Source organism: Gopherus evgoodei, chromosome 5, assembly GCF_007399415.2.
Source record: "Gopherus evgoodei ecotype Sinaloan lineage chromosome 5, rGopEvg1_v1.p, whole genome shotgun sequence".
NCBI classification, from domain to species: domain Eukaryota; kingdom Metazoa; phylum Chordata; order Testudines; family Testudinidae; genus Gopherus; species Gopherus evgoodei.
This window is the reverse complement of record NC_044326.1, coordinates 83,510,516-83,538,272: the sequence shown is the minus strand read 5'-3', so window position 1 is coordinate 83,538,272 and position 27,757 is coordinate 83,510,516. Positions and strand designations below refer to the sequence as shown.

Sequence of the window (27,757 nt, the reverse complement as noted above, 5' to 3'; positions counted from 1 at the left end):
ACTTCTCCATTTGTAAATAATGAGCTATTTTTCCAAATTGCCAATCAGTCTGTCAGCAGACTAGCATTTTTTTTCCTCTGGAAGGGCTACTTATGTTTATGTTGATGGGGCTGGAAGATTTGTTTAGTGTTGCAGAGGGGAAAATGGGCCAATGCCTTATAAATTCATTCATGATTGTGTGGATCTGCTTTTGGAGGATGCCTATAGGAACATTTAGTCTTCTGCCCTCATGAGACCATTTTGGAATAGCTCATGAAGCTGGCTGTTGCTTTTCAGTCTTTGTACCTTGGATTAGTTGCAGGGCCAGTACTTGGAGAATGCAAGCAAGGCAGGCAGTATATTCCATCCAGCTTTAGCAGCAATTTTCAGCTTATGAAAAACAGATGACTTAATACTCTGGAAGTGAAAGTGACTGACATAAGAACAGCTTTGACAAAAAATCCTGGGTAAAGAAGATTCAGCTCAAGCTAGATTGTTTTTCCTTTGTTTATTTTTATTACATCATTGGTATGGCCCCAAAGACAATCAGACATACCATTTGGAAATACAAAGGGATGAAGTTTTGACTTTCAGATCTCTTCAGACTGCAGAGCTACAGGAATAAATGAAGTGAGAAGGGGGAGGGAAACAAAAAGCCTTTCCTGTGGTTTCCTGCTCAGCTGACAGCCATTTAAAAGAAGGAGAAGTAGCAACAGCCCTCTCCTATTGTCTTTCTAAATACTGTAAGTTATTAGTTGTTTGCTACTATCCTTGTGTTAATTTGCACTCAGATATTTTCTGGAAGTGGTGAGAATCCACTCTTGGTTGCTGTGATTTTTGTCAGGGATTCTGCTGTGTGTGTGAGACAGAAGGAATCAGCTTGTGTTGTTTCTCCTCTTTTGGGGCATTGTAGACAGTTAAGTATTGGCAGTTTGACACCCCTTCTGTTGATGGGCATGTCAATATGATTTTGGAAGTTTAGGTGCTGTTATCCTTTCTGGCAGAACCTTTGCTGCATTTGTGCAGAAACTGTTTGGGACTTGGCAAAAAGACAACAGCGAATGTTTTGACCAACTATGTGTGTTGAGTGCTGGAAGAGTGAGCTTTTCAAAGAGAGATTGTGTGACGCTGCATAAACAGGACGTGACTAGGAAAACAATGTTTTCTGCTACTTAATGTTAAAAGAAAAAAACTGAGGTAAAGCCCAGGAGCTTCCATGTGAAACAAATGCAAAGCTGTTTATTCAACAAAAGAACATGACTCTCTGCCCTTGACAGGACAATATCAAGGTACATTTAGGAACTTTTAAAATAGTTCTCCCGTTTCTTACCCCCACCCCCAGTAGTTAGTTAACCCTTGGAAGCTTGGAACTAAATTCCATTGCCTTACCAATTGTTCTTCATACAGACTCAGGCTAGTTTCTCATTGCAAGGTTAACTGCTGCTTGTCTGCTGATACTGATGGATCAGGATTGTTTTTTTATTATTTCTCTTGATCATACAGAGCACAAGGAGCTTCAGACAATTTGTGGATAGATACAAGAGAGACCAAGGTCATGTGACAATTCTGTGCCTTATCAATTTAGATACTGTATCCTTGAATCTGATGCTTCCCAATATGAAACAAACAACCCAACCCCCGCTCCCAAACATTTCATCCTTGAAATATGCTCCAATATCAGCTTGTGAAACAAGGAAAGCCATAGCTTTGGGGTCAAACTTTTAACAGGTGCAGCAGGCAAAAACCATGTATAGGTATACTGAACTTTCTGTGGGCAAATCAGAAGACTGAAGTGAAGAGTCTAACATAGTCGCTAAATAAATACTTATTAAAGGGATCTGTAGGCTGGGGGATGCCCTATATGTAGTGGGCACTGTTGGAGCCTTTCCATCACAACCAGGCTCAAAAGAAAGGGGGAGGGGAGATCTCTTCCTCTCCCCCTGAAGATTCTGGAATGTGGAATTTGAGGGCAGTGGGCTACCTTTTGGGTAACCCCTTGAAGAGCTGAGAAGACAGTGTTGCCATCTCATAATTTTATCGTGGGTCTCATAATAGTTGACATTTTTCCTAACGTCCCAGCTCCTGGAGTCAAGTGATCTCTATGGGAATCTCAACATATATATTTAAATGAAAGCTTCTAACTCTCGTGGTTGTGGCGAAGAGCTTGGAAACATTAACCCTAAAGTCTTTAAAAAATCAGAGGCAAATGAAAAGAACCCAAAATGTATTATGATTAAAAAAAAATTCTCATTTTTAAGCCAGTGGCGGGGGCGGGGGGTTGGGGGAGAGACTTAAAAAAAACAAACAGACAAAATGAATTAAATTCCTGAAGTTGGGAACACTGAGAAGAGAGCATCCAGCTACTGCTGAACACATTGGGAGAAGGTGGGGTAGAAGTCCATCAGGACTCCTGCGCCAAGCTAGAGGACAGCTAAAGATAAAGAATTGCAGGCCCTCTTTTCTGGGAGCACATGGCTGATTTCCTCCCCTGCCTCCCCCCCCAAAAAAATTGTCTGGCTCAGGCCTACTCAAACCCCCTAAGATACACTGAAGCATTCATTGAACCCCAGCAAACCTTTTCATAAACTTCAGCAAGTTTGGGGTTTATGAAAAAACCCACTGCACTCTGTCTGTCTGGTTCTGGCCTATGTTATGGGTGGTCCTCACAGCTGTTTTTAAATAGCATTTTGAAACCATGATATTTGATGCTATATTCATGTGCCCTGTACTCCATTCACTGATGAGAATTGGTGGTGGATAAATAGTTTCGTTCTGAATATTGACTTTTTAAATGGAAATTCTTTTCCATGAACCGACCATATTGCATTAATTCAGATAGTTAACTGACATTAAACAGTTAGGGCCTGACTTTCAGGTGCACTAGCCATTTGTGCATGCTGCCTAGCTGTGAATGCGGTGTGAATTTTGCTGCGCACAGCTGCATGTGCATAATTTTGAAAATCAAATTATTAAATGTCAAAAAATTACTAATTTTCTGCTCTAAACAGCACTTGCTGTCATTTTTGTGCAAGTATTTTTCACTTGTTCAGTTAATACACTAGATAGTTGTGTGTTTGCAGGCTGGTTGCATGGTTTTATAGACAGCAGTGATGGGGAACAGTAACGTGAGCAGACTGGAGTGATGGCTTCACTTTTTTTTTTTAGTACTAAAATTGTGAAGGTATCAACTGAGTGTTTATGTCTTCGAGGGGCAACTAACATAATGCTCTTCTTCCCTTTCGAAGGCTTAATCTTGTTTTGATTCACCAGCCATTTAACCCCCGGTTGTCTGGTTGCCTACTAAGCAGATCTGGTAGGAAAAATGATTTGTAGGTTTTGGTCTTAATTGGGTGAATCTGGCCAAGCTGTCTGGGGCTATTCCAGACACGGCCTGGAGGAATACTCCTGGTCTAGTGATCTCATTTTTAGCTGGACGATTGGATTGCTCTGGATGATCAGTGCTTAAAATGATCACAAAGACATACTGGGTATGTCCTTGCCTGATCAGGAAATTTTGTTAATTCATAACAAATTTCTGACTCAGTGGCTTATGTAAATATTTTTCTGTTACCACTGATTCCTTCTTGGGGAAATAATGAATAAAATGAACCACTTAAGTCCAGGGTGTCCTAACTCTGAGAACAGTGTCATGTGTTCCCACTTGAAAGCTGAAATTTGTCCAGCTGCTTGGGACTTTAAATATACACTGTTTTGTGTAAACATGCTGTATTGTGTCTTGCACAAAAAGAAATGCTTGGTATGGTGAATTAGGATTTGTCCTTGAACCTAATTTTAAAGGACTGTACTTAATCATTCACCAAGTTTATCAACTCTTCAAAATAAAATATGCCTAACCTTGGGAAATGAATGTAGCTGATTAGCACTATTTGCTTATGTTTCTGCAGCAGCAAAATTTCATACAGATTTGTCAGAGCAATAAAAAGGGACATAGAGTAATTAGGGCCCAGAACTTAATTTACCTTTAAAATGATTATATTGTGGTGGAATTAGTTCTTCTGGTTTGAATATTTTTTTAGGGAACATGCAGCACTCTATAACAAATACAATAGCCACTAATATTGATGGATCTACATATGGATTCTAAATTCTGGTCTCTTATGCTTTGCTGGCCCTTTGGCAGAAATTAGATGTACTATTTCCAGACAAAGGCCTAATAATACCAAGCTCTCTTTGTTACTAAATCTCAAGGTGATGTGCACAGTCCTGTTCCATTATTAACAATGCTTGTGCTTAAACAAGGAAGCAAGAAACATGAAGACATGACAGTTCATTCTACAGAATCACTGAAACCAGGTCACTGTTTGCTAAAGGGAAGAGAAATAAAAAAGGAATTAAAGTTCATTTTCACAATTCTAAGAAAAATGACAGATAATGAAGAGAAAATAGGTCAGCTAAATACAGATTTTTAAGATATAAAACTTGATGGTATCCTATTTAAAGCCTTCCATGTGCTTAATTTTTATCATGTAATGCTTAATATGTTGAATTAACTATGTTTACTTATGCTTCTCTAGTTAGAATTGAGACAACCCTGTTATTTATTTTAGACAAGCCATACATGGAGTGGAGAAGCATTTAATCAGTGAACTGGTGTAAATAGCTATGAAACTGCGATGCTGAGGTTCTAGTTATATAAACTTAATGGTGATCAGTACCTGGAAATCCTGTTCTGCAGGAAATTTCAAATAGTTTTATACTGAACTGGAACAAAAAATAAAAATTTCCTGCAGAATTTCCTTCTGCAGTTTTCTTTAGGAAAAATTAGGAACATTTTCTTTCAGCCTTATTGAATTATTTTCATAGATTTCAGGGCCAGAAGGGACTATTGTGATCATCTAGTCCAGGGGTTGGAAACCTTTCAGAAGTGATGTGCTGAGTCTTCATTTATTCACTCTAATTTAAGGTTTTGTGTGCCAGTAATACATTTTAACGTTTTTAGAAGGTCTCTTTCTATAAGTCTGTAATATATAACTAAACTATTGTTGTATGTAAAGTAAATAAGGTTTTTAAATGTTTAAGAAGCTTCATTTTAAATTTAAATTAAAATGCAGAGCCCCCCGGACCAGTGGCCAGGACCCGTGCAGTGTGAGTGCCACTGAAAATCAGCTCGCATGCTGCCTTTGGCATGCGTGCCATAGGTTGCCTACCCTGATCTAGTCTGACTCCTGTATAAAACAGGCCATAGAACTTCCCCAGAATAATTCTTTTTGAATTAAAGCCTCTTAGAAACACATAGTCTTGATTTAGAAATTGCAAGTGATGGAGAATCAACCACAACATTTGGTAAATTGTCTAGTTTCAACTTCCAGCCATTGGGTGGTGTATCTTTCTCTGCTAAAGAGCCCATTAGCAAATATTTGTTTCTTGTGTAGGTACTGATAGCTTGATCACAGGTATCTCTTATCTTTCTCTTTAAGTTAAATAGATAGACTAAAGGAGCTCAATCACTATAAGGCATATTTTCTAATCCTTTAATCATTCTTATGGCTCCAATCTTACCCTCTCCAGTTTATCAACATTCTTCTTCAATTGGCAACAGTATTGCAGAAGTGGTCGCACCAGTACCAAATACAGAGGTAAAATAACCTGTCAATGCGTATTTAAGATTCCCCTGTTTATATATCCAAAGATCATATTAACTTTTTTGACCAGGTTGTTGCACTGGAAGCATCCACCTCAACCCCAAATCTTTTTCAGAGTCAGTTTCCCTGGATAGCATTCCCCATCCTGTAAGTATGGTCCAAGTCCTTTGTTCCTAGATGTGTACATTTAGCATTATTAAAATACATATTGTTTGTTTGCACTCAGTTTACCAAGTGGCCCAGATCATTCTGTATTGGTGACCTGTCCTCTTCATTATTTACCACTCCCTCAATTTTTGTGTCATCTACAAACTTTATCCGTAATTTTATGTTTTCTTTCAGATCATTGATAAAAATGTTAAATAATATAGGGCCAAGAACCAATCCCTTTGGGACCAGCGAGAAACACACCTGCTCAATGACGTTTCTTAATTTTATAATTAAATTTTGAGAACTATCCATTACATACTTAATATGAGCCATGTTAATTTTGTATCACTCCAGTTTTTTAATTAAAATGTCATGCAGTACCAAGTCAAATGCTTTATAGGAGTCTAAAATGTTACATCAACACTATTACCTTTTTCAATCCAACTTGTAATATTATCCAAAAATAAGTTGAAATTATTTCATTGCAAAGTTACTGACTTTTTGTTATATTATAAATTCTAATACAGTAGACTATAAAAGTCAAAGTATTTTAATTATATTGTCATGACATGATTTGCCATGTCATATCGTATTATATTATGACATAATACAATTGTCTAAATGTTTCTATTATATATTTTTAAAATTGGTGTTTAATTACTTTGCTATTATAATCTATGAAATAGAATGCCAATCACCAATTTTATACCGTTATCTGGCAATTAGTACTTACTATTAGTTTGATAATTGGTACTTAGTTTCTTCATTGGTAACTGTCATTAGTGGTCATTTGTAATTGATGATTGACTTGGTAGCTGGTTATTTCCTATTGGAATCATTATTTATTTTTATACTATAACATGACCTGCCACATCATAATGGAATAGATCATGTCTGAGAGACAGGGATCCAGCTAGCCAGGGGAGCTGGGCTACTTGCCTGTTCACTGGTAGGACACCCAGGCAGCTGAGGAAACAACTCCTGAATGGATGCCAAATAAGAAGGAAGAGTTGTAGTTCTAAAAACCTAGACTAGATGATGTGATGAATACAAAGGTGGATGGATGAGCACTGATCAGCTGTATCTGTCTTAGTGCTAGTTAGCACTAGTAAAGTTAAATGAAGCGCAGCTAATTTAAGAAGGAGACTAATCTCAGATGTGAAAAATGTTAACAGCATGTATTCTGGCACTTACTTCTCTACGTGGTGATCTAGTTAATATAGATATAAAAATCAAAAGATGTGCTTCTTGATTGTTTCTTTCCATCCTGGAAGTTTGGAATCAGAATCCATTCTTTTTCATTAGTTCTGAGGGCTAAAGTCGTTGCTGGCTAGTGTGCTTTGGGGACAATGTTTTCCTTCAGTGATTGAACATGTCAGTTGACTCAAAAGAGTGGCATTGTGCAGGATGATGGCTTAAAAGAATGTAATGTGAATCTTTAATCTTTGCAGATGTTTATACAGTGCTTGTTTCATTGTCAAGGATTATTGGAACTAATTTTTTAATCAAAAGCTTGAAATTTTGCTGTACTACTGTATAGTAGTTGATTTTAACAAGAAAAGAATGATGGCTTTGGGCTGAGTTACTCTGACCTACTTATCGGTGAGCAGTATGGAAATATTCATATGCAAGTATGCTCCCAGACTTTGTCTGCATACTCAAAAAACAAACAAACAAAAAAGCTAGTAGTGAATGTTTAGGATTGTTATGAAATACAATTGACATCACTGTTTAGAGACACATAAAGAAAGAAGATGGTGTATTATAAACATTCCACTTTTAAAATATTCTGGGAAAAACCAAAGTCCTGATTAAAAATACAGTTGTCTGTCCCTAATGTACTCATCCTTGTTGTACCTAGTCACCTCAAGGATGGAATAGGTACTGCACTGTTTGACCCCTTCAATAATTTGGGCCACAGTACAGTAACTCCTCACTTAACGTAGTTACGTTCCTGAAAAATGCAACTTTAAGTGAAATGATATTAAACAAATCCAATTTTCCCATAAGATTTAATGTAAATGCAGGGGGTTAGGTACCAAGGAATTTTTTTGGGGGGGGCAAACAAAAGGCATTATATACTGTACAGTATTGTACTGTGGTGGGGAGGTGACCCTGGCTTACCCCTGGGGCTCAGGGCTGGGGGTGCAGGGTGTGTGAGGGAGTTATAGTGCGAGAACATGCTCAGCTTGGGCTGATGGGGTCTGGGAGGGAGTTAGGGTGCAGGAGGATGCTCAGGGTAGGGGTGTGGGAGGAGACTCGGGCTGGGGCAGGCAGGAGGTGCAGGCTGGGGCAGCTCCTGCTTGGTGCAGGGGGTGTGCAGGTGGCTCTGCACAGCACGACACTGCCCCCATGGCCATGATTCTGGGAGCTCCCTCTTCCTCCCCCCCCGGGCCACCCGGAACGCAAGGGCTTTAGGGGTTGTAGGGGCCCTGGGCTAAGGGGGCTCTGGGGCCCTGGCCTGCAGCTCTAAAGCCCCTTTTGGAATGCGGCCCTGCAAGCATGGGCCGGAGGACTCAGGAGGAGCAGGGGCAGCCGTGCAGCCAGCGGTCGGAGAGAAGCAGCGCTTTCCCCTTCAAAGCACCACTTCTCTCTGGACGGCTCTGAAGGGGAAAGCACCGCTTCTTTCCAGACACTGGCTTGGTGGCTGCCCCTGCTCCTCCTGAGTCCTCTGGTCCGTGCTTGCAGGGCTGCATTCCGAAAGGAGCTTTAGAGCTGCAGGCCAGGGCCCCGGGGCCCCCTTAGCACAGGGCTCTGCAGCCCCTAAAGCGCCACCGAACAACTGCACTGGGAGGTAGGGAGGGGGAGGAGGAGGAGGCAAAGAAGCGGAATTTATGCAATGCTTCCTTGTAAAGTCAGCCAAACGACATTATAAGGGAGCATTGCACAACTTTAAACGAGTATGTTCCTTAATGGAGCAGCGATGTAACTTCGAAACAACGTGAAGCAGGAGGACGTTAAATGAGGAGTTACTGTATTTATTGTTAGAGAATTTAATGTGCTTTGTGGAATACAAAACTCCCCAAAGTGCAGATATACGTGGCAGGTGCCTCTAACACCAAAGCTTGGAATTTTGAGAACTATTTAATCTACATGCGCTCAGTGAATGTCATCATGCTGTTTGCTGCCATTCTAGTAACTTTGACTACTAATATTACCTTATCAATGACAACTCAGGAATGGAGAACTACACTTTATCCTGTGCTGTGAAACGGCTGAAGGGAAAAGTTGCTTCAGAGAAGCGTACATTTGTGCAGGACTTGGCATAGAAATGGAAGTATTACTTGTGAAATGTCAGATCAGTATGGACACTGCAACTCTCTCTCCTGATCCCCACACGTTGTGATGGTGAAAATCTTTATTGGATTAGCTCACACTAGACAAATTACCAAAGCTTTAAAAAAATTTTTTTAGCCACAAGCCTCATTTGCTATTTTAGAATCCAAATAACTGCACTTATATAGTAGAGCCTCAGTAATTTGTATTCTTCTACTCTGCAAATCCCATCAATCATACACGCATGGAAATCCGTAATCTTTCTCCACTTCTCAATAAAGGTTTTATAGCAAAGAGCTGAAGTGAAGTTGAATAATTTGTACTGTTCATTTTTTTTTATCAAATAGTTCATAGCAAAATAGCAAATCTGCTAGAATATATCTGAAATAATTAGAGCAAAACTGATTGTGTCATGCACCATTGAATATTTCATTTCACAATGTGATCATTTTGAGTCTTTTAAAAAAAATTCCTCACTCATTCACAAAATTTAATCTTTTGCAGTGAGTCCCACAGTCATTAGCAAGGATAAATTGATTTTCTGCGTAATATAGAACCTCAAAGTGAGTTATGTAATAGAAGATTGTTTATTTCTAAGAATCATATTTGTACCATAGGCCAGATACAGTCAGGGATTTTTTTCCCCTTTATTTTTCCTTGCTCCAGTAACATAAGTAACATCTGCTTGGAAGTCAGATGCACTTGATAATGTGTAATTCTTATGTGAGATCTGGCTATATCAGTATCTGACCATGTCTGTGCTTTTGCTTATGAGTGGCCCAGAGTGAGAGAGAGGATCTAACTTTAGTTGTCTGTGAATTCAACACCACACAGGGTCTTGTGCTTACAGGCAGGCAACCAGCATACTGATTCAGCCATAGTGAGGCAGGCTGGCCATTGATTGATTGTATAAATGAGCTTTGGGAATTTATGCATTTCTGCAGATGAAGCTGATACTTCATAAGTTATGGGAAACACTTGTTCTGATCTGTTCTGGTTAATGAAGTGTCAGCCTTTTCCCATAATAAACAGAAAAGAAAAGGGAACAAAATAAAATGCCTCTGCTTGCCCAGAAAGGCCTGTTGAGCTGGACAAAATTAAACTCTTATGTGTTTCCTGCTTTGGATGTGCTGAAGATGGATAATGTTAAATCAAATAGAATGAACTTGGTGAATATGGTGGGTGAGGATATAGACTCCAATCCTGACAGCTGCTAAGTATTCAAAACTCAGTGATTTAATTGAGAGTTGTGGCTGTTTTTACCCATTGGAAGTGGGTCCTGTGTGTCCAGTTCTCTTAAAAGCCATTAGTAATTTTCATTGCCAAGGTTACTCTGATGGAGTTTATTCCTCAATATAATGCTCCCAGGTTGCATGCATACATGTGCATGCATATGCTCACAGGGTAAGTTGGTGCATTTACAGTGAAAGTTGATCCAGCACAGAGGGCCTGGCCAAACCTTTCTGTGCCACTTGATCCCACAATGACCATTTATGGGCACATATAGAAGAAAGGTATATGGGGTATTTTTGTGCACTTTTGAAGGAGACTCTGTGCTGAATTGGCAGGCATGGAGGATGCCTCTGGTGCTGGACTGTGGAGAAGGGAACTGGGTGATTTGGTGGCAAAGGCTCAGATAAAGGTATGGAGGGGCAGCAGCCACGATTTCATCTTTGGGCTGGACTAGCTGCTGCAGAGGGGTTGTGCTGAAATCCAGCCTGCCCACTAAATGGCAGGTGGACTCTGCCCCGTATCCTTGCTGTGTTACTAGCAAAGAGTGTTTACTTCAGGCTGCACACAAAAGATGATCCGCTTCCCCAGTTTCTGTTTAGTTTTTTATATTTTTAATTTCCATTTATTATATCTTGTTGTGAATCACATTTATTTCAGTGTATTGGGGCTGGTTTTCTCCACACTTTTCCAGTGAGGTGACAAATGCCGCTTAGGATAATCCATTGTTAAAGTGAGGCTATGTCTACATTTAAAATGCTGCAGCCGCGCTTCATTGTAGACACTGTTGTGACAGGAGGGGTTCTCCAATTGTCATAGGTAATCCACCTCTCCAGGAAGTAGTAACTAGGTCAATGGAAGAATTCACAACCCTGAGAGACGTCGCTACGCCGATATAACTTGTTAGTGTAGACCAGCCCCCCGTTAGTTTCCTTTATTTTTTTGGTACTTTGAACCAGCCACCTGTTGTTCAAAACTAGCTTTTGAGCCAATGTTTTAGACTGGAGAGACCATCTCCAGCCCATTAATATTTAATGTAGCTTAATTAACATTTTATTTTCATAGGTTTAAGACCTAGATTTTTAAAGGTATTTAGTCTCTGTGGTAGTCATCGTTGCAACATCTAAAGCCTGGTCTATGCTTAAAAATTAGATCCATCAAGCTTTGTCGCTTTGTCTTATGAAAAAGTGTATGCCCTGATGGGTCAACCTAACTTCCAGTGTAGACATACGTAGATCGACACAAGAATTTTTCTGTTGGCCTACTCTCCACCTCTTGGATAGGTGGATTAATGCCATTGATGGAAAAACTCCTTCCATCGATGAAGGCAACCTCTACATTAGGGCAATTCAGTGACAACACTGTAACGGCTGTAATGTAGATATACACTGAGTCTCATTTCCAAAAGTTATAAAGACATTTAGGACCCTAAATCCCAATGGAATTTGGGCTCCTAGATTAGTAAATGTTGCAGTGCTGAGAATCACAATGTCTAAATACCTTTTTAAAATCTGGGCCAAACAGTCTATTTTTATTGTTCTGAAATATGCAAGGCTGCTTTATCTGTCTTTTCTTCTCTCTCATCTACATTACAATTCCCATTATTTTAGAGTACCTACTAACAGCATACAGCAATCCTCAAACATGGGTTAAAAATGGGTTCTGTTTTAGATCCTGTCCACTCTAAGAAATGTTTAGTTTCTCAGAATATTCCCTCTGGGGAAGATCAAAAGTAGATCTAATGGACATGCTCTTACCAATGTTTTTCTATGCTACGGCTGCCAGTGGAACTGTTGAATCAATGCTAGCATGGTTGGGAATACCTTTTTTTGCTAAAAGCCCCTACTATAAACACTACTCCATTGTATAGTTGGGTCCAAAGCAAGTGTTCTAACCATGAAATGCTTCAGCTTTGGATTTTGCAGAGCTGTAGCATAATTGAAACTATGGTTCCATCCTGTCTACACTGCAAGAGAACTGTGTATCTGTCATATTGAGTTCTCCAATACTTTAGTTCTAATTCTCATGTAATTTTTTTTCCCCTTTGAATCTCCTCTCTGTGACTAATGTGACAAAATAACATGATACCTAATGCAAGAGATCACAAATAGTAAATGAATGATTTTACATAGTGGTTCATGAAGTACATAAGGACTAAGTAATTACAGATGAACTCTTAGCATTAATGAACATATTTGCCTTTTTTGTTGTTTTGGTATGTTCATGTCAAATTCCTGTTTGTTTTGAACATCCTTTTCTATGTGCATTTGAATGCATGGAAGATACTTTCTGAAGTATCTTCAGTCAGAATTTAAAATCTGCACACCTGCAAATCCTGCCATACCACTCTAAGAGCATGACTTCTGCTTGGACAGCATATAGCCTACCTATCGTGAAAAATGACATCAGGAGGAGGTGTCGGATTACCAATTTTGGTTGGACGTGTTCGTGGACGGTTCATCACCTGACATAATCTTTAGAGATTGACTTTTAATTTCCTGGAGACTCCTGGACAATCTTGGAGGAATGGCAACCCTAAGGAGGTTAAATGTATTTGTTCCAGTTTCAAATGAGGAAAGTCACTCAGAAATAATGCTATTATCTCTTTAGACTATAAACAATTTGGGGCCTTAAATAGCTTTATCTTTGTCTCTTCTACAATACTAAGCAAGTATATTGACCGTGTGAAACAAAAACTTTATTACAACCCAACAAAATAGCAGATTCAACCAGTCACAAGATCACTGCAGTAACTGGAAAGTATTTTAGAGGTAAAATAATCTGGTTTGGACTTAGTGGGATGCTTTTACACTTTTTTAAAAGCAAATTAGATTGTGACATATGTTAGATCAATTCTTTTATAGCTGGAAGGTAATTATTGTTGCAAGAGGCAATCCTGGAGGGACTAGCAGGTATTGATGAGTTCATCTTGTTCAGAGATCAGATGACAAGTAGTGATTACTGGATGCTACATTGGGTCTTGCTGAGCTGAATGGTATGTTCAACCAACAAAATCCGATCAAAATTAAATAGGAATTGAAGTGGGGTGAGGAAGAGAGGAGCAATGCATGGATAAGGAACCTTTGACTAACCCCCTAATATTAATTTATTGTATGTTTCATCCTTTCTGAAAGAAGAACTGAAAAACTGGCAGGACAAATCCTGCGTTGGCTGGTGCAGTGGTGGGGCACAGGTGTGTGTTTGTATATAGAGACAGGAGGATAATGAGGGATGCTTATAGAAAGACTCAAGGTGGATTCTTTAAAAGGTTTAATCCTCTCTGTGGGGACCATCATCAGAAGAACAGAGCATTTACATCTCCCACTTATTTCAACTTGCAGGTGCTCAGCACCTTTGAAAAGCAGGTCCTAAAGGGACAGATTGCAAAGGTATTTAGGTACCTAGGCACTCTTGAAAATCCCACTGTGTGCCAAACTCCCATTACTGTACAAAAAATCATTTCAGCAGACGTGCTTATAGGAGTTACAGTAAAATGAGCCAACATTTCAACCCACTTATCAAAGCACTTGTTGTTCTCTTTTGAAGGCGTGTGTAACTATAAATGTTGAACAAAATCAGCTAATCTGAATCCAGAGTATTTTGATACATACATTATTAGTGCAGAAATTTAGACCCACTTCAGTTTGACAGATAGGGTTTCTTTCCCCTCCTCTTGCTCATAGGATCTCCAGGAGTGGGAACATGAATTGGGAGTTTTGAGCATGGGCGGCAGGGAGTAGAGAAAGAGAATAGTAAATAGCAGCAGACACTCTTGTTGTAATAGCAGAGTGGGGATTTCCCCCTCCCACACATAGTGAAGGTAGCATGTGCTATAGCACATTTTTCTGCTCAGAACTAATTTCACTAACTGCACAGCAGAAAAGGAGGGTGCAGGAAGTCCCCAAGGGAGAGTATTTTATTGAAAAAAAAAGAGAAAAAAAACCTATTGAAAGCAGCCAGCTAGTAACTGGTGTGCTGATAAAGTGCAGCAGGGTTGTTCAGTGAACTGTAAATCCATTTCCTGTCCACTGGGGAAAAGAAACCTACATGTCAAACATTAAACATGCAAGAACAAAAGAGTCAAGGAAAGTGCTGCAGCCATTCTCTGTCTCACTTCTGTTGGTACTGTTCCCACATTTTGATTTTTTCAAAGAAGAATTATTATGTGTAGAATGTAAAATCATTGCTGGCTGGCAGCTTCTGGGAATTATAAGAGAACTGAACTTTAACACACACACTTATTTTAAGCTGGTGACACATGGTAATAGCTCCTAGTGAGAGTGATTACCCCAGTGACTCTCTTGCAATTTCCTCCGTCCATGTGGTATGTTGTGGTATCAGTTGTGACTCCAGGGGTGCGTAGTCATTACTGTACATTGTAAATAGCTGTGTTTATACTGGCACTATCAGTACATGTATATCTTGTACTAGTCTGTGATGATAGGTAGCTAAATGATACCTGCTTGCATGTATATGGCTGAATGTTTCTATTTCTGCTCAGGGATCACTAGTTATGAATTTTTACATGCTTTTTGTTTTAAATGTGCTTTTTGTTTCTGCCAGTTGAACAATGTCCCTGGGATTTCCTTATTGTGAGAATAAAGAATTCTGCTGAAACTGAAAAGAAATATAATTGATTCAATCATAGTTCAGCACTGGATGCAGGAAGTGAAGGAGCTGTATTTGATACCAGAGGCTGGAAACCCTAGCCCCTCGTGTCAAACTGGTTTACAACATGCTTCAGCCCCATCTATGTTGGCCTGGAAAATCATGTTGGAATCTTATGTTTAAAACCAGTGTGGCTGACGCAAATGAACAGTAGTTTTAAATAATGTCTGGAGCACTTTATAACTGTGTCTTTGTTTCAAAGTATTTTGTCAGGATAAAACTTGGCTCAGAGGTGCTCAAAAGTTTTCTGATGGAAGACTTCTTCTCTATTGTAAAAAGCTGATTCTACAAAATCAAAGCATTCCATATAGGGTTACCAGATAGCAACTTGGAAAAATCAGGACAGGGGGTGCAAGGTAATAGGTGCATATATAAGAAAAAGTCCCCCAAAACAGGACTGTCCAGTTTTTTAAAGAGACAATCATCTGGTCACCCTAATTCTGTAGGAACAAACAGATTTTGTCTACATTTTTGACAGGAAATTATAGAAATTAAATACTTGATAAGGTTGAAATATTTCATTTAGACTAGTTTAGACTTATCACATAATATTAAAGTCAAAATGATAAAGATGAAATAAACATATTGATAAGGTCAAAACAATGATTTGGAATGTCTCAATTCAAGAAAAATTTTGCTATTTCAACTTTTTTATTTTATGTTATGTTTTTGGTCTTGATTTGGGACAAAACAAACTTTAGAAATCTCAGAATTTCCAATGAATTGGGAATTCTGTTCTTTGACTAGCTCTGCTTATATCTTAAGGCACAGGGTGAGCTTGTAATAGATTATAGAAAACTTTGACAAACTTTTGAGAGCCTGCCTACACTTGAGAAAAAACAATATTAATGAGCTTAAGTTTGATGTATTCTAATATGACTTGCATGCTGTTTGCCTGGTCAGTGCAGAGGGGGAATAACTATATTCTACAAACTGTGTTTAAAGAGTCTAGAACCAAGGTTTTTAATTCTGATTTCTAAGAGCATTTTGCCTGGTCCAATTAAGTGATAAATAATCTTTCATCTTTTTAATGTGGATGGATCCTTAGAGTCTTTGTGTGTGTTGGAACTTTAATAACACCTGGTAGCTAGCACACTTGCATAAGAGAAACATAGACTCATATATTTAGAGATGTATGCAAAAAGATCATGGCTGTTTGTTATATTAGAGGACAAAGCTAATTTTATTTTGCTTGACTTCAGTAGTTTCTGTGTACTCAACATCTTTCTGATTGGATCAATGACCTGTTTTGCACACCTGAGGACATAAAATTGAAAACAAGCTTTTATTTTTTTATTTATTCATTTTTGACAGGTAAATGGAATAGGGGAGTGAGGCACAAAACTGATTGATTGGAAAAAATACCTCAGCAGATTGTCAGCTGTGCTTTCATTGTTCGCATTTAAGGTGATAATAAGGATAATAATTGCTGCCTTATTATCATTTTGCTTGTGTCTGAGTAAGCTGAAATACCCCGTTTGTTGTGCATGAAATTTCTGTTGGCTTATGTGCCAGAAGTACAATTTTTTTATTTTTATTTTATTTTTTTAAGCAATTCTCTTGTTCTGCTTTTATACATCTGGGGAAATCACAGAACACTTTTCTCTCCTATCTTAAAGTTGGGGTAAGGAAGATATATTTTTCACAGGGCTCTAAAGACTGGAAAATCAGAGTGAAGTGCATTAGTCTTAAGCTTTTATCTTCTTTATATATGTTGTGTTCATTTTATCTGTGGTGACTGTCCTGATAATTGATGTTCTGTAATATTCACTCCCCCTCTCTAAATTAAATCCTTATTCTGATCTGAGTAATATTTGCATATGTATTTCTTAGCTGCACTGGCACATCAGATGCACAGTGGTAGCTGTCTCCGCCTGCTAATCCTGTAATAACATTCTAGTGACCAAATTCAATGGCTCTGCCTGAGCCTTGAAACAGCTGATTGCTGACTAGGGAAGAGGGGGTGGGAGGGAGGAAGGGGGGGAAAAGAAAACAGCGAATCTCATTGCAGCTCTCTGCTGCATCCCTATCCCACAATCCCTTGCACAGTTTGCTGCAGTCTTTCAACACAGGCTGCGTGAAAGAAAGATATGCTAAATAAAGATTGATTGGTCTGAATCCTGAAAGGGTCTCCCACTTGTTAATGACCCAGGGAGGAAAAAAATTCATGATGACTTCACTGGGCCTCCTCTTATTTCTTCCATTTTTCTTTACACCTGTCTTCTCTGTGGAATGGAGCATCACCACATAGAGCAAAAAATATGCTGTGCCTCTAATAATGACTGTGCTGTCAGGGGTTGTTAAACAGTTTCATGCTTGAGACTCTTAAAGTTGAAATATTTACAGAATAATGTTTTGCTTGTTTGGATTACTGAGGAACTGCAGCTCCATCCCTGAAAGGATTTTATCCTCAGCACGCACTGATTAAGCTATTTATCTTCAAAAATGGGTAGGTCTGAAATGTTCATTTGCTCAGTATTATGCCTGGTGACTACTATTGGGTCACCCCTTCTGTTCTGGCACTCTGTTTGTTTGTTCTTTATGATGCTGCATGCTGTAGTAAATGAAGATGCTTGCTCTATCTTTTAAACAGTGGCACCAAACTGATTACAAGGGTGGGAGAGACCGGAATGCAAAAATGAGTTTTTACACAAGTGTACTAGATTTCTGTATGTTGATGAGAGTGACTAATTTATTCTGTATTTTGACTTTGTGTTCTGAGACCAGTTTTGTAGCTGCGGCTGTAACTGGATTGAATTCCTCATTTTATTCCTGTGCAGGTAGACAGGTAGGCATAATATCTGGTTGATGGAAGTTTACCCGTGTATAATGCTATCTCTGAAGCAGCATGATTTAGACCCACCCATCCTTTCCTACAGATCTTTCTGACATTCCATTGTAAATGTTGCCATTGAAAACCTATTCATTCATAATACATGAATAGACCTAGGTTCTGTATATCATTGATAAGCAGCAGACAAGGAAACAACAAATTATTTGGTTTATTCTGATAGCCTTTCAGTCTAGTTGCAGTTCTGAGTGGGTGGAGTTCCTTGATAGCACTGTCTTCAAGGAGGGAGAGTTCTCCCATTTTATGAAAAAGAACTATGGAATTTAACAAGCAATTATAATTATAATTTTTTTGTATGTGGACAATCTTACAGGACTTTATAGATAATTAAATTCCTGTTGTAGAAGCAAAGGGAGAATAAGACATAAATTCTTAATGTGAGAGTATTTAACCATTGCAACCACTTACCACAAGTTGTGGTGGATTTTCCAACATTGACGATTTTTTTAAAATCAAGACTGCATGTTTTTCTAAAAGATATGGTCTAGGAAATATTTTTGGGAAGTGTTATAGCCTATGTTCTAAAGGAGGCTAGACTAGACGATCACAGTGGAGCCTTCTGATCTTGGAACGTATGAATCTATTGAAAGTCTAAAGGTTATGTGGTTTTTTGTTTGTTTTGTTTTTGTTTTTCAGAAAAGAGCTGTAGGAAGAATATTTATTTTCTATTAAACTGTACAGGTTTTTTTAGAATAAGTCTTATAGGATGTCATTTATAGAACCCTAATGGGTTTTATCGCTATGAAATTCTACTGGATGTTCTTTTCCATAAGGGTGGGGCTGCATGCTGACATTTCTTACTGAATTTGTGTACATTTGTTAGGATTGGGATTTTTTTAAACTATTAGAACTGGTTTTTTTTCTTTTGAGCTTTAAAGGATATATTTTGAGTGAAAATTGATAAATATTTCCATACAGATAGATAAAAGAGACAAAATGTAATCATTGAGCACTGGGTGGGTGACAAAGAATACTACTTTTTTCTATGAGCTCTTATTCTGGAATTGGTTTAGCTAAGATCAACTGGGTTTCCAAAGCGGCATGCTCATAAAATCAGAGGATGGGGTTTTTGATGTATTTTTATGTGATAGTCCACACACCTTCAGCTTTAGAGAGAGAGTTCTACAGAGAGAGAGAGAGAGAGATCTGTAATATATATGTTGAGACTCCCAAGGTCTTACATTAATTTTAAACACTGAGGGCCATTCTTATTCCACCTGGTTGAGAAGCTAGATTATAATGCCATTAACATGTAGGGCTGCCAATTTTAGTTAGATGTATTCCTGGAGATTTCATCACATGACATAATCTTTAATTGAAGATTAGGTCAACTTTTAATTCCTGGAGACTCCAGGCCAATCTTGGAGAGTTGGCAACTAAATTAACATGCTGTGTAGTTTTAGCCATGTTGGTCCCAGGATATTAGAGAGACAAGTTGGGTGAGGTAATATCTTTTATTGGACCAACTTCAGATTGTGAAAGAGACAAGCTTTTGAGTCACACTGCGCTCTTCTTCAGCAGACCTGAAGATATTGCATCACCTACCTTGTGTCTCTAATGCCTTTAATAGAGGAAAAGTTGGTCCTGTGTTCTGTAAAACAAAGCAGTAGTCTGCACCCAAATGTTAGCCAAATGGCTTTTCTGCAGTGAGGATATTTGGAAGTTAAAAATTTAAATTTAAACCACATAAAGAGTTCAAGAAGTTTTGGCTAAATGTGACAATCAAAAGGTGGGATTATATAATGTTGTCCTTTTTAAAAATTACTGTTACTCCGGCTAGATCCTTAATTATCCTATATTTCAAGGCTATTTTAACACTGTGTAGTGCTGCTGCTGCCATAAAACAAAATAAAAATTGTCTTTTAACCAATTTCTAGGAGGGTTATTTAAGAGAGGCAGCTCTTAAACAAGTAGTCCTTGATTACTCCTTTAGTAGTCAGTGGGTAAAATTCCACCCTGGCATAACGCCATTGATTTAGTAGAATTACACTCAGGATGAATTTGGTTCAGTGGGATACTTGCACAAGTGAGGGTTGCAGGATCAGACATTTAATCTCCAATCCCGCAAACACTTACATATTAAACTATTCTCTGGAACGACTGGTATGTATGAAATTTCATACATAAGTGTTTGCAGAATCAAGGACTAAGATTGTAATTTGTTGAGCTATTTCAGTCTGGTTATATGCAATGACAGGTGCTCACTATAGTTTTTGTTTTGTTTTTTAAAAAAAAAAGAAGAAAAGAAAAAGCTTGTAGCATGAAGACACTCACATTTGTTTGGTTTAATCAGAAATAACTTCAGTCTGTATACCCCATGATATATCAGTTTGTCTGAAATCCATAGTCTGTCTCCTAAAAGTATACATGAGGGGGCAGCGTCACAGAGGGAAGAGAACCAGCGAAACAAGCTTCCGTAAAAATAAAAACCCTAACTGGACCAAATTCTGCCTTAAGTTGCACATTTGGAAACCCATTCATTTCAGCAGAGTGACACAATCCGGACTTGCTGTGTTCTAGTTATTATTAAACTCTTGTACATGGTTTCTTTGGATGATTAATATCTTAAACCTAAAGTGGATAGGATGAGATCTGTATACAATATTCGATTTACAAAGAGATTCGGAACTGTAATTGATCAGACAGCTGAAAGATCTTTGACTGTAAATAAGTCTCTGCATTCACTTAAACATTTTAGCTGTAAAGATCCTGAAATCTTTAATGAGACAAAATTCCCATTCAAATAGTGAGAGTTTTTGCCTGAGTAATAACTGCAGCAATGGACTTGAGGAATATTTTTCTTTTAAGAATTTCATTTACTATGATGAATGCTCTTTATATTACAGACATGAAATGGCTGAGGGTGTTACTTTTTACATTTGACACCCATATCCTGGTTGTAACCTGCTTTTTAGTGCATGCAGGCAGTCTTTCTGTTTTTCACTCTTGTTTTCTTTTTTTTTTTTTTTTAATTTCAGGTTAGTACAGAGTGGGGAGCAAATGGAACTGTGAATTAATGATCAAATATGTTTCCTTCCAATCACATCTTTGAAACTCCCCAAGCCTTCCATCCCAGTGGACTGATGCATTTTAATATTTGTCTAATACTCCATTTTTGATCTCGCTTTCAGAAGCTGGTTGGTTTGGCTTTTTTATTTTTGGAAGCTATTTTTTTAACTCAAACATTTAACATGTAACAGGATCACATAATCAACTGTGTGTGTATTATGCACATGCACCTGGTATAAGTTCACGTATACAATTAAGTGCATTTATATTGTTATGGAGAAAACTGAAACAGAACAGTGACAATAAAAAAATACATTTTTAAAACACATTTATACAGGAACCAAAAATATAGTATAAGATTTAATACTGTAACACTAATGTTAGAGCTGAAATAATAAAACAAGGGAAACACAGTGACCAGTTCCCCCCCCCCCATATAAATTTCATATGTTCTCTTCAATTCATACTGCTTAATGTTTTAATTGTGAATAATTTTATGACTCTTTGCTCATTACAAGGTGATCCCTAGAGGACTCCAGCTTCTTTAAAAAGCCAGTGCAAGAAGTTTGCCAAACCAAGAATATCTCTAGTGCAGGAATAGTGCTGTGTTTATTGGTTAGAAGGAAAATAAATTACTGCATTTGACTTCCTACAACACTTCTTTTGTGCCTGCAATTTTGCTGCGCGTGTTTTGCTAGCATTTCCTAACACATTTTAACATGTAGTTTTCAGGTCCTTTTGTTGGATGCTGCTGCTTCTTTTTTCTTCCCCACATTTTCTCTCTTTAACTATTACCTGTTTTATGTACGTCTATCATTTCTGTATTATTCCACTGACTCAGAGACAGGTTTTTCTCCTTATGATGACCCTGTTTTGTGGCCATTGTCTTATCTGAGGAGCAGGATTTCCAATTCTGTTTCTGACCCCTATTTCTTGAGGAGTAAAAACTTGCTGCTGTGTCTCCAGATTGTCACATAGTTCTCCCCCTTTACATTATTTTTGCCATGGTGGGATGAGCAGACTTCAGTCACAGAAATATGGGGATGTTCATTTTTGGGGATGTTCTATTTCTTACAGCTATTCTCTGACTGTTTCCTGGATCTCCTTCTTCCTTCTCTGTCAACTGCTGCTGGTGCCAACTGCTGTGATGGGCAGGATGATGTGTTAGTTTTGGGTCTCCTAGTTACCTAACCTAGGCTACTTTACTGAACCCATTCATGTAGTATCTGATCACCTTCTCCTTCTCAGCACTCAGTTGGTTCTGAAGCTGAGGCTCCTTTCCCTGCCAGAAACCAAACATGTCCCATCTTTGGCTCCATCTGCACTAGCACGGAAACTATGTTAGGCAACTGACTTTAAAATTTGATTTATACTAAAGTCATTTAGCTGGCTTGTGCCATCCCAGTGCAAGCATTCCACAAACTGTCTTCCACACTCTAGAAAATGGTTCTGTTTGTGAAGCTCTGGCTGGAGAAACTGATGTGAAGCTATTTTTAAAAAGGTCCATGTTTAAAAATGGTTCTATTGCCAGGGTAGACAGAGTCCTAGACATATTTGAATCACAGAATATGGAAGAATTGACAATGGCTGCAGCACAGGCAGCCCTGTAACTCTTACAATGCAACTGCAACATACTTTTCCAGAGAACCCACAGAGACACAGGTTTTTATTATATAGTGTGATAGAAATGGCTGACCATTTCCAGGCTGTAGGTGGTGATATGGCATTTTGAAAGTTTTCCTTCTGTATTTTGATCTAAATGGAAATATTACCCTCTAAATCAGGATGAAGTGTATTGGAGAACTGGCTATTAAAATGGGCATTTCAAGCTGATTAAAACTTCCCCTCCCTCCCTCTGTTTCAGCAGTGTGCAGGGTAGAAGGGATCAGGACCCATATGTCAATGGTCTAGGATGGCCAGTGAAGGCTCCAACATCCCAAGTCCTGTGGTGCGACAGATTGACAAACAGTTTCTGATTTGCAGCATATGCCTGGAACGTTACAAGAACCCCAAAGTACTTCCCTGTCTGCACACTTTCTGTGAGAGGTAAGAGCTATTTTTTTCCATGTTTTTGGTTCATGGTTTTTCATTCATTTAGTTATCACAGTGCATACCCGCAAACCTACGATTATCTTCAACCATATACCTTCTGTCTGTCTAGGTCATCCTGAAGCATGCTTCTAAATTCAAGATTAGGGAGGTGAACTGCCATTATTCATATTGGGCAGTAAGCAGGAGACAGCAACAGAGTATCTGGAGTCCCAGATTTTTATGTTTATAAGTGAATGTTGTATGCTTTTCCCTTCTTTCACTCCACCGTCCCCTTCTGGTTTTGCCTTGTTAGAAAGAGCCAGGACCAAACATAGTTATTGCTCTGTAAGTTAGAGTATGTCTAAACTTCAAAAACAAGTGTGTTCTTAACGGGGGTCAGCTAACCAGCGTTGTCTAGCTTGGGTTAAAATATCAGAGAAGACGTAGCAACTTGGGTTAGCAGCTTGAGTTCAGGTCTATAGGGCTGTATTTAGCTCTCTAAATCCAGCTGAAATACCTGCTTGTAAAAGGCTTCTGGTTAATGGCGAAGAACTGTTCCTGAAGGAATCTTAGAGATTCTTCAGAGATACAGTGGGCCTGATTCTATATTTTCAATGGCTTTACAATGATGAGTAACTCTCTCTGTTAAAGTCCATGACCTTTTTTGATTTACATAGGAATGAGATGAGAATCAGGTCAATGATATATTAAAATCCATTGTCCTTTTCATTTACTGTGGTTCTATAAGATGTTATTTCTGAATGACAAATGTATTGGGAGTGGAATGGCCTTTGCTTGTAACAGTACTGAAAGTTCTGTATCTCCTAGCCTGTCATAGAATTTAGAGACCTTAAAGCCTGCCTTCAGTCTAATTTATACCACTGTAAATTAGAAGTAAATCAATAAAGCTAATAAAGGGAGTTACACCAACATGAAAATGGTGTGCAATCAGAATCAAGCCTTTAGACTGTCAGTTTTATACTGATCAGTCCACTGTTAGAAGCAATAAAAAATGTTGTTTTTATTAAGTAGAGAAATAATTCTTGAATGTCCAACTTTTCGACATGCCATATTAAAATATTGACTTGTAATTAACGATCATTCTTTCACAGTGTAGGTAATGCATGGTATGTAAAAAAAATTCCCTCAGAAAGGAAATCTGAAAATATATCTGATTTCCACTTTTGGTCTGACTGTCTCTCCAATGCAGCTAGCAATATTTTAGAATTATATTTTACACCAAATTGTGGAGAGAAGGAAAAAGTGGTTTTTGAAAAGTCAGTCTAAAAAATACAGTTTAGAATCCTTTGTTTGACCCAGGAGATTTAGCTTGTGGTAGACTTTCTTATTTTACATACAGAAGTACTGGAGAATTAAAGTCAAATGGTTCTTCATGTGAATGTATAGTTCAGGTGTTAAACATCACTTTCTAGCTCGATTTGCAGTGGGTATTACCAATAACACTGAAGTATAATAATTTCAGTTTTGTGTGGGTGAAGAGCAAAATGGTTTCTGGCACATAGTGGTTGCTTTCCACAGTGAGCCAAATAAAATGGCTGAGGGCCTTTGTAGAAGGCACATAGCATGAAATCCTGGCTTCACAGAAATCAATGCCAAAGCTCCCATTGGTTTTATTGGGAACTGGATTTGGCCCTAAAATATTAAAACCAAAGATTAAAATTAAACAAGGAGAATTGTTTGGGAAAGACAGCAGCTTAACCAATGGATTAAAGAGACACAAACTCTTGAAGGAACTTATATTTGTCCTATCAGATCAGATATTGGGTACATCAAATCTAGTCTCCTGCATTCTTTGTGCGTAGGAGTAGGATGTATGAGTGGGAGGAAAGATTAGAGAAGAAATTCCTTCCTGACCTTCATGATGGCTCGCTTTCACCCTTGCTATGCAAACTACAGCTGTTGCTGGTTAAAAATGATTTTCTTTAAAAAAACAAAGTATTTCTAAGAGCTCTTGGGTTTTGATGCTACTCTCTGTTTTCAATCTTTCCTCCCAACAGGTGCTTGCAGAATTACATTCCAGCCCACAGTTTAACCCTTTCTTGCCCAGTGTGCCGGCAGACCTCCATTCTGCCAGAGAAAGGGGTTTCTGCACTCCAGAACAACTTCTTTATCACTAACCTGATGGATGTCCTGCAGCGAACGCCAGACAACAGCATCGAAGAGTCCTCCATCTTGGAGACTGTCACAGCTGTTGCTGCAGGAAAACCTCTCTCCTGCCCCAACCATGATGGAAATGTAAGTGAAATGATTTCAGGTAATGCATGCTAAACTAATCACCCTAGCTTATAACAATGGTGGTTTTTCAGATAGCAGGGATAATGAGAACCACAGCAGTTCTCTCTCTCTCTCTCTCTCTCTCTGATATCTATCTCAACAAGGTTAAAACTTGTTTTAAAGGAAAATACTAGAGCAGACCGCCTATTCATTAATAGGTGGGTTAAAGCATCTTATAATATTCAGGATATTCTTTTCTTACTGCTCAGCTCAGTTGCTATTGTCTCTATACTTGCTTACCTGCTTCTTTTCTAGAGCACAGTAAGAACACTGTCAAATTTACAGGGTCTGTTGTGCCAATGTCCCCTTTCTGATCTCTTTGAATGCCCTCCTTCAGGTGTTAGATCTTGTGGCTTTACCTCTTCCAGGGTAGAATTCTGCAAATCCGCCACTCTTAGGCTCCGCCCTGGGATACAGTACCCAGTACACCAACCCTCAAGGGTTTGCAGAAAAGTGGCTTATCTTGTTTTTTCCTTACAATCCCCTATTAAAATTCATTCAGGAAACATTCCAGGAATAGTGTCAACACACAGTTTTCATAAACTACTACAGAGCAACTCTGAGTCCATGTCTGTCATACAATTTCCAAATGTTTCATTGAACCTGATTTGGAACATGAATGTTCCAGCTCTTCTTATTTCTTCGCCTGTTTCTAAAGCATATAAAGCAGGCCATGTTGCAAAACTTGCCCTCCTTGTGTTCTAAGATGAGTGCTGTGTTTGTTCTATAAGCCAAGAAATTTGTGACAAATTTTCAAGGCAATTTTTTTTATGTGACTCAGTTTTGGTACTGGTATAATAGAAACAGTTGCTCTATAATACCAGCATCCATCAAATAAAATAACAGTTGCTTACCCTTCCATTATTGGTGTGTGTGTGTGTGTGTGTGTGTGTTTGTGTGATTTATTATTATTTCAGTATTGTAATCACCCATTGGAATCCCAGTTATGGACCAGGATCCCATTGTGTTAGATGCTGTACAAACAAGACAATCCCTGTTCCAAAGAGCTCAACATCTAAATTCGATTTCTGTAGTTATTTTTACCTCTTGTGGGAGTAAGTTCTATAATCTAGGTCCAGATACTGTAAAAGTTCTGGCTCTGGCGTTCATGAGGCACCTCCTATTAGCTAATTATTCCACTGGTCCATGGAAACATACTGGTAACTGTGATGAGTGGTCAGGTGGTAGGGCCAATCCCACGATGGACTCTGTCAGAAGAGAGATCCTGAACAAGGCTAATAACTGAAAAGCCAGACTTGAAAGCAGCACACCAAAGTGATGTGTCCACTGTAATCTGTTTTGCTAAGCAAATAAGTTGCTGCATTTTGTTGCATTTGGAGCTTTTCCAGGATGTTAGCTTTTGGGCATAAGTTCCTATAAATGAACCTAGATCTTATGATTACTTGGATCACTATGGTGAGATCTGTGGCTAATTGCAGATGGAAGTGAGCATTTTGTGCTGCCATTGCTAGTTTAGGTATCCAGTGTATCCAAATGCATTGAGCAGTCCCAAAGACTTTTGAGGGCTGCCAACCAACATAACATAACTATGTGAGTGTAAATGCCCTAGATGGTTCAGAATGTTTCAGCGAGAGTATACTTTCCAGAATGCTTCTCTTTCTACCAGCAACAGCTCTCCGTTTTCTGGGCTCAGCTTTAGCAAACTGCTCTTCATTTGAGTGCTGACTTCAGGTAGCCAGTGAGTAAATTATGGGGTGATGCTCACATTGGAGAGCAGTGATCAGGAACTGGCTATCATCTGCATTCTGTTGGCATTTCAGCCTATGTTGTTTCACCTGCTATCCCAGAGGCTTTATATAAATGTTAAATGATATGGGGAGGAGGACTGAGCTTTGTGGGAGTCCATATGCTAGGCCTTTGGCAGTAGGGTTGGGTAGGATTCCTGGAGGTTTCATCACATGACATTATCTTTAATTAAATGTTAATCTTTAATTTTTGGAGACTCCAGGACAATCCTGGAGTGTTGGAAACACTATTTGATAGTTGCCATAATGACCACCTGAATTCAGTCTAAAGGGAAGGACCTCAGCCGTTTTAAAGCATTTCCATTCACCGATGTGTCTTCTGTGAGAAGGTACAAGAATATATAGTGATAAAATGTATCATTTGCTGCAGAGAGGTGCAACAGAATGAGTGTGGCTGCTTTCCCCTTATCTATGAACAGCAAGAGCTCATCCAGCAGAACAAAAAGTGCTCTGTCATGCCCTGACTGAGACAAATCCAGGATATTGGCTGTTTTTTTTTCTAGTCTCTCATTTAACTGGCTTACAAAAGGGAAGTTTAGATGCTGGGCAGTAATTTGCACAGTCTCTAGTATTGAATAATGGACTCTTTTTTAGCATTGATTAGTTTATTGCGTGTGTCCAGGAATGGCGGGGTGGGATGGGGGATGTTTGTTAAATGTCCATACCTCATTTTAGATGGGAAAATATCTGTTAGTAGATCAGAGTCCCAGATGTTCTGTACTCTCTTGCTCCCAAACAGATGTTGCTCCTGCTTCACAGACCACTTCATTTCTTCATTCTCCATTGGTAACAGCTCGAACCCATGAAAACTGGTAAAGACTTCTGTGAACGGTCTACTTTAGGCTAGATGAGAACGAATGGAGTGAATCTGTGACAGTCAGGTGCTGTTACAGGGAACT

At 38.7% G+C, this 27,757-nt stretch overlaps 1 protein-coding gene across 19 annotated transcripts in view; it reads left to right on the top strand.

The window, feature by feature from the left end:
- TRIM2 (tripartite motif containing 2) overlaps positions 1–27,757 on the top strand; it is a 109,896-nt gene that overhangs the window by 34,952 nt on the left and 47,187 nt on the right. For 4 of the 19 annotated variants that reach the window (XM_030563493.1, XM_030563488.1, XM_030563485.1 and 1 more), the window contains exons 2-3: positions 22,631–22,812; positions 24,816–25,053. In XM_030563493.1, the coding sequence (XP_030419353.1) occupies positions 22,679–22,812; positions 24,816–25,053 (372 nt within the window). In that variant the 5' untranslated portion in view covers positions 22,631–22,678. Of the gene's footprint in view, positions 1–419; positions 723–1,247; positions 1,269–5,557; positions 5,577–14,543; positions 14,563–16,977; positions 17,356–22,630; positions 22,813–24,815; positions 25,054–27,300; positions 27,671–27,757 lie in introns of those variants that run through there. The other 15 variants (XM_030563496.1, XM_030563487.1, XM_030563504.1 and 12 more) reach the window with 13 other exon arrangements.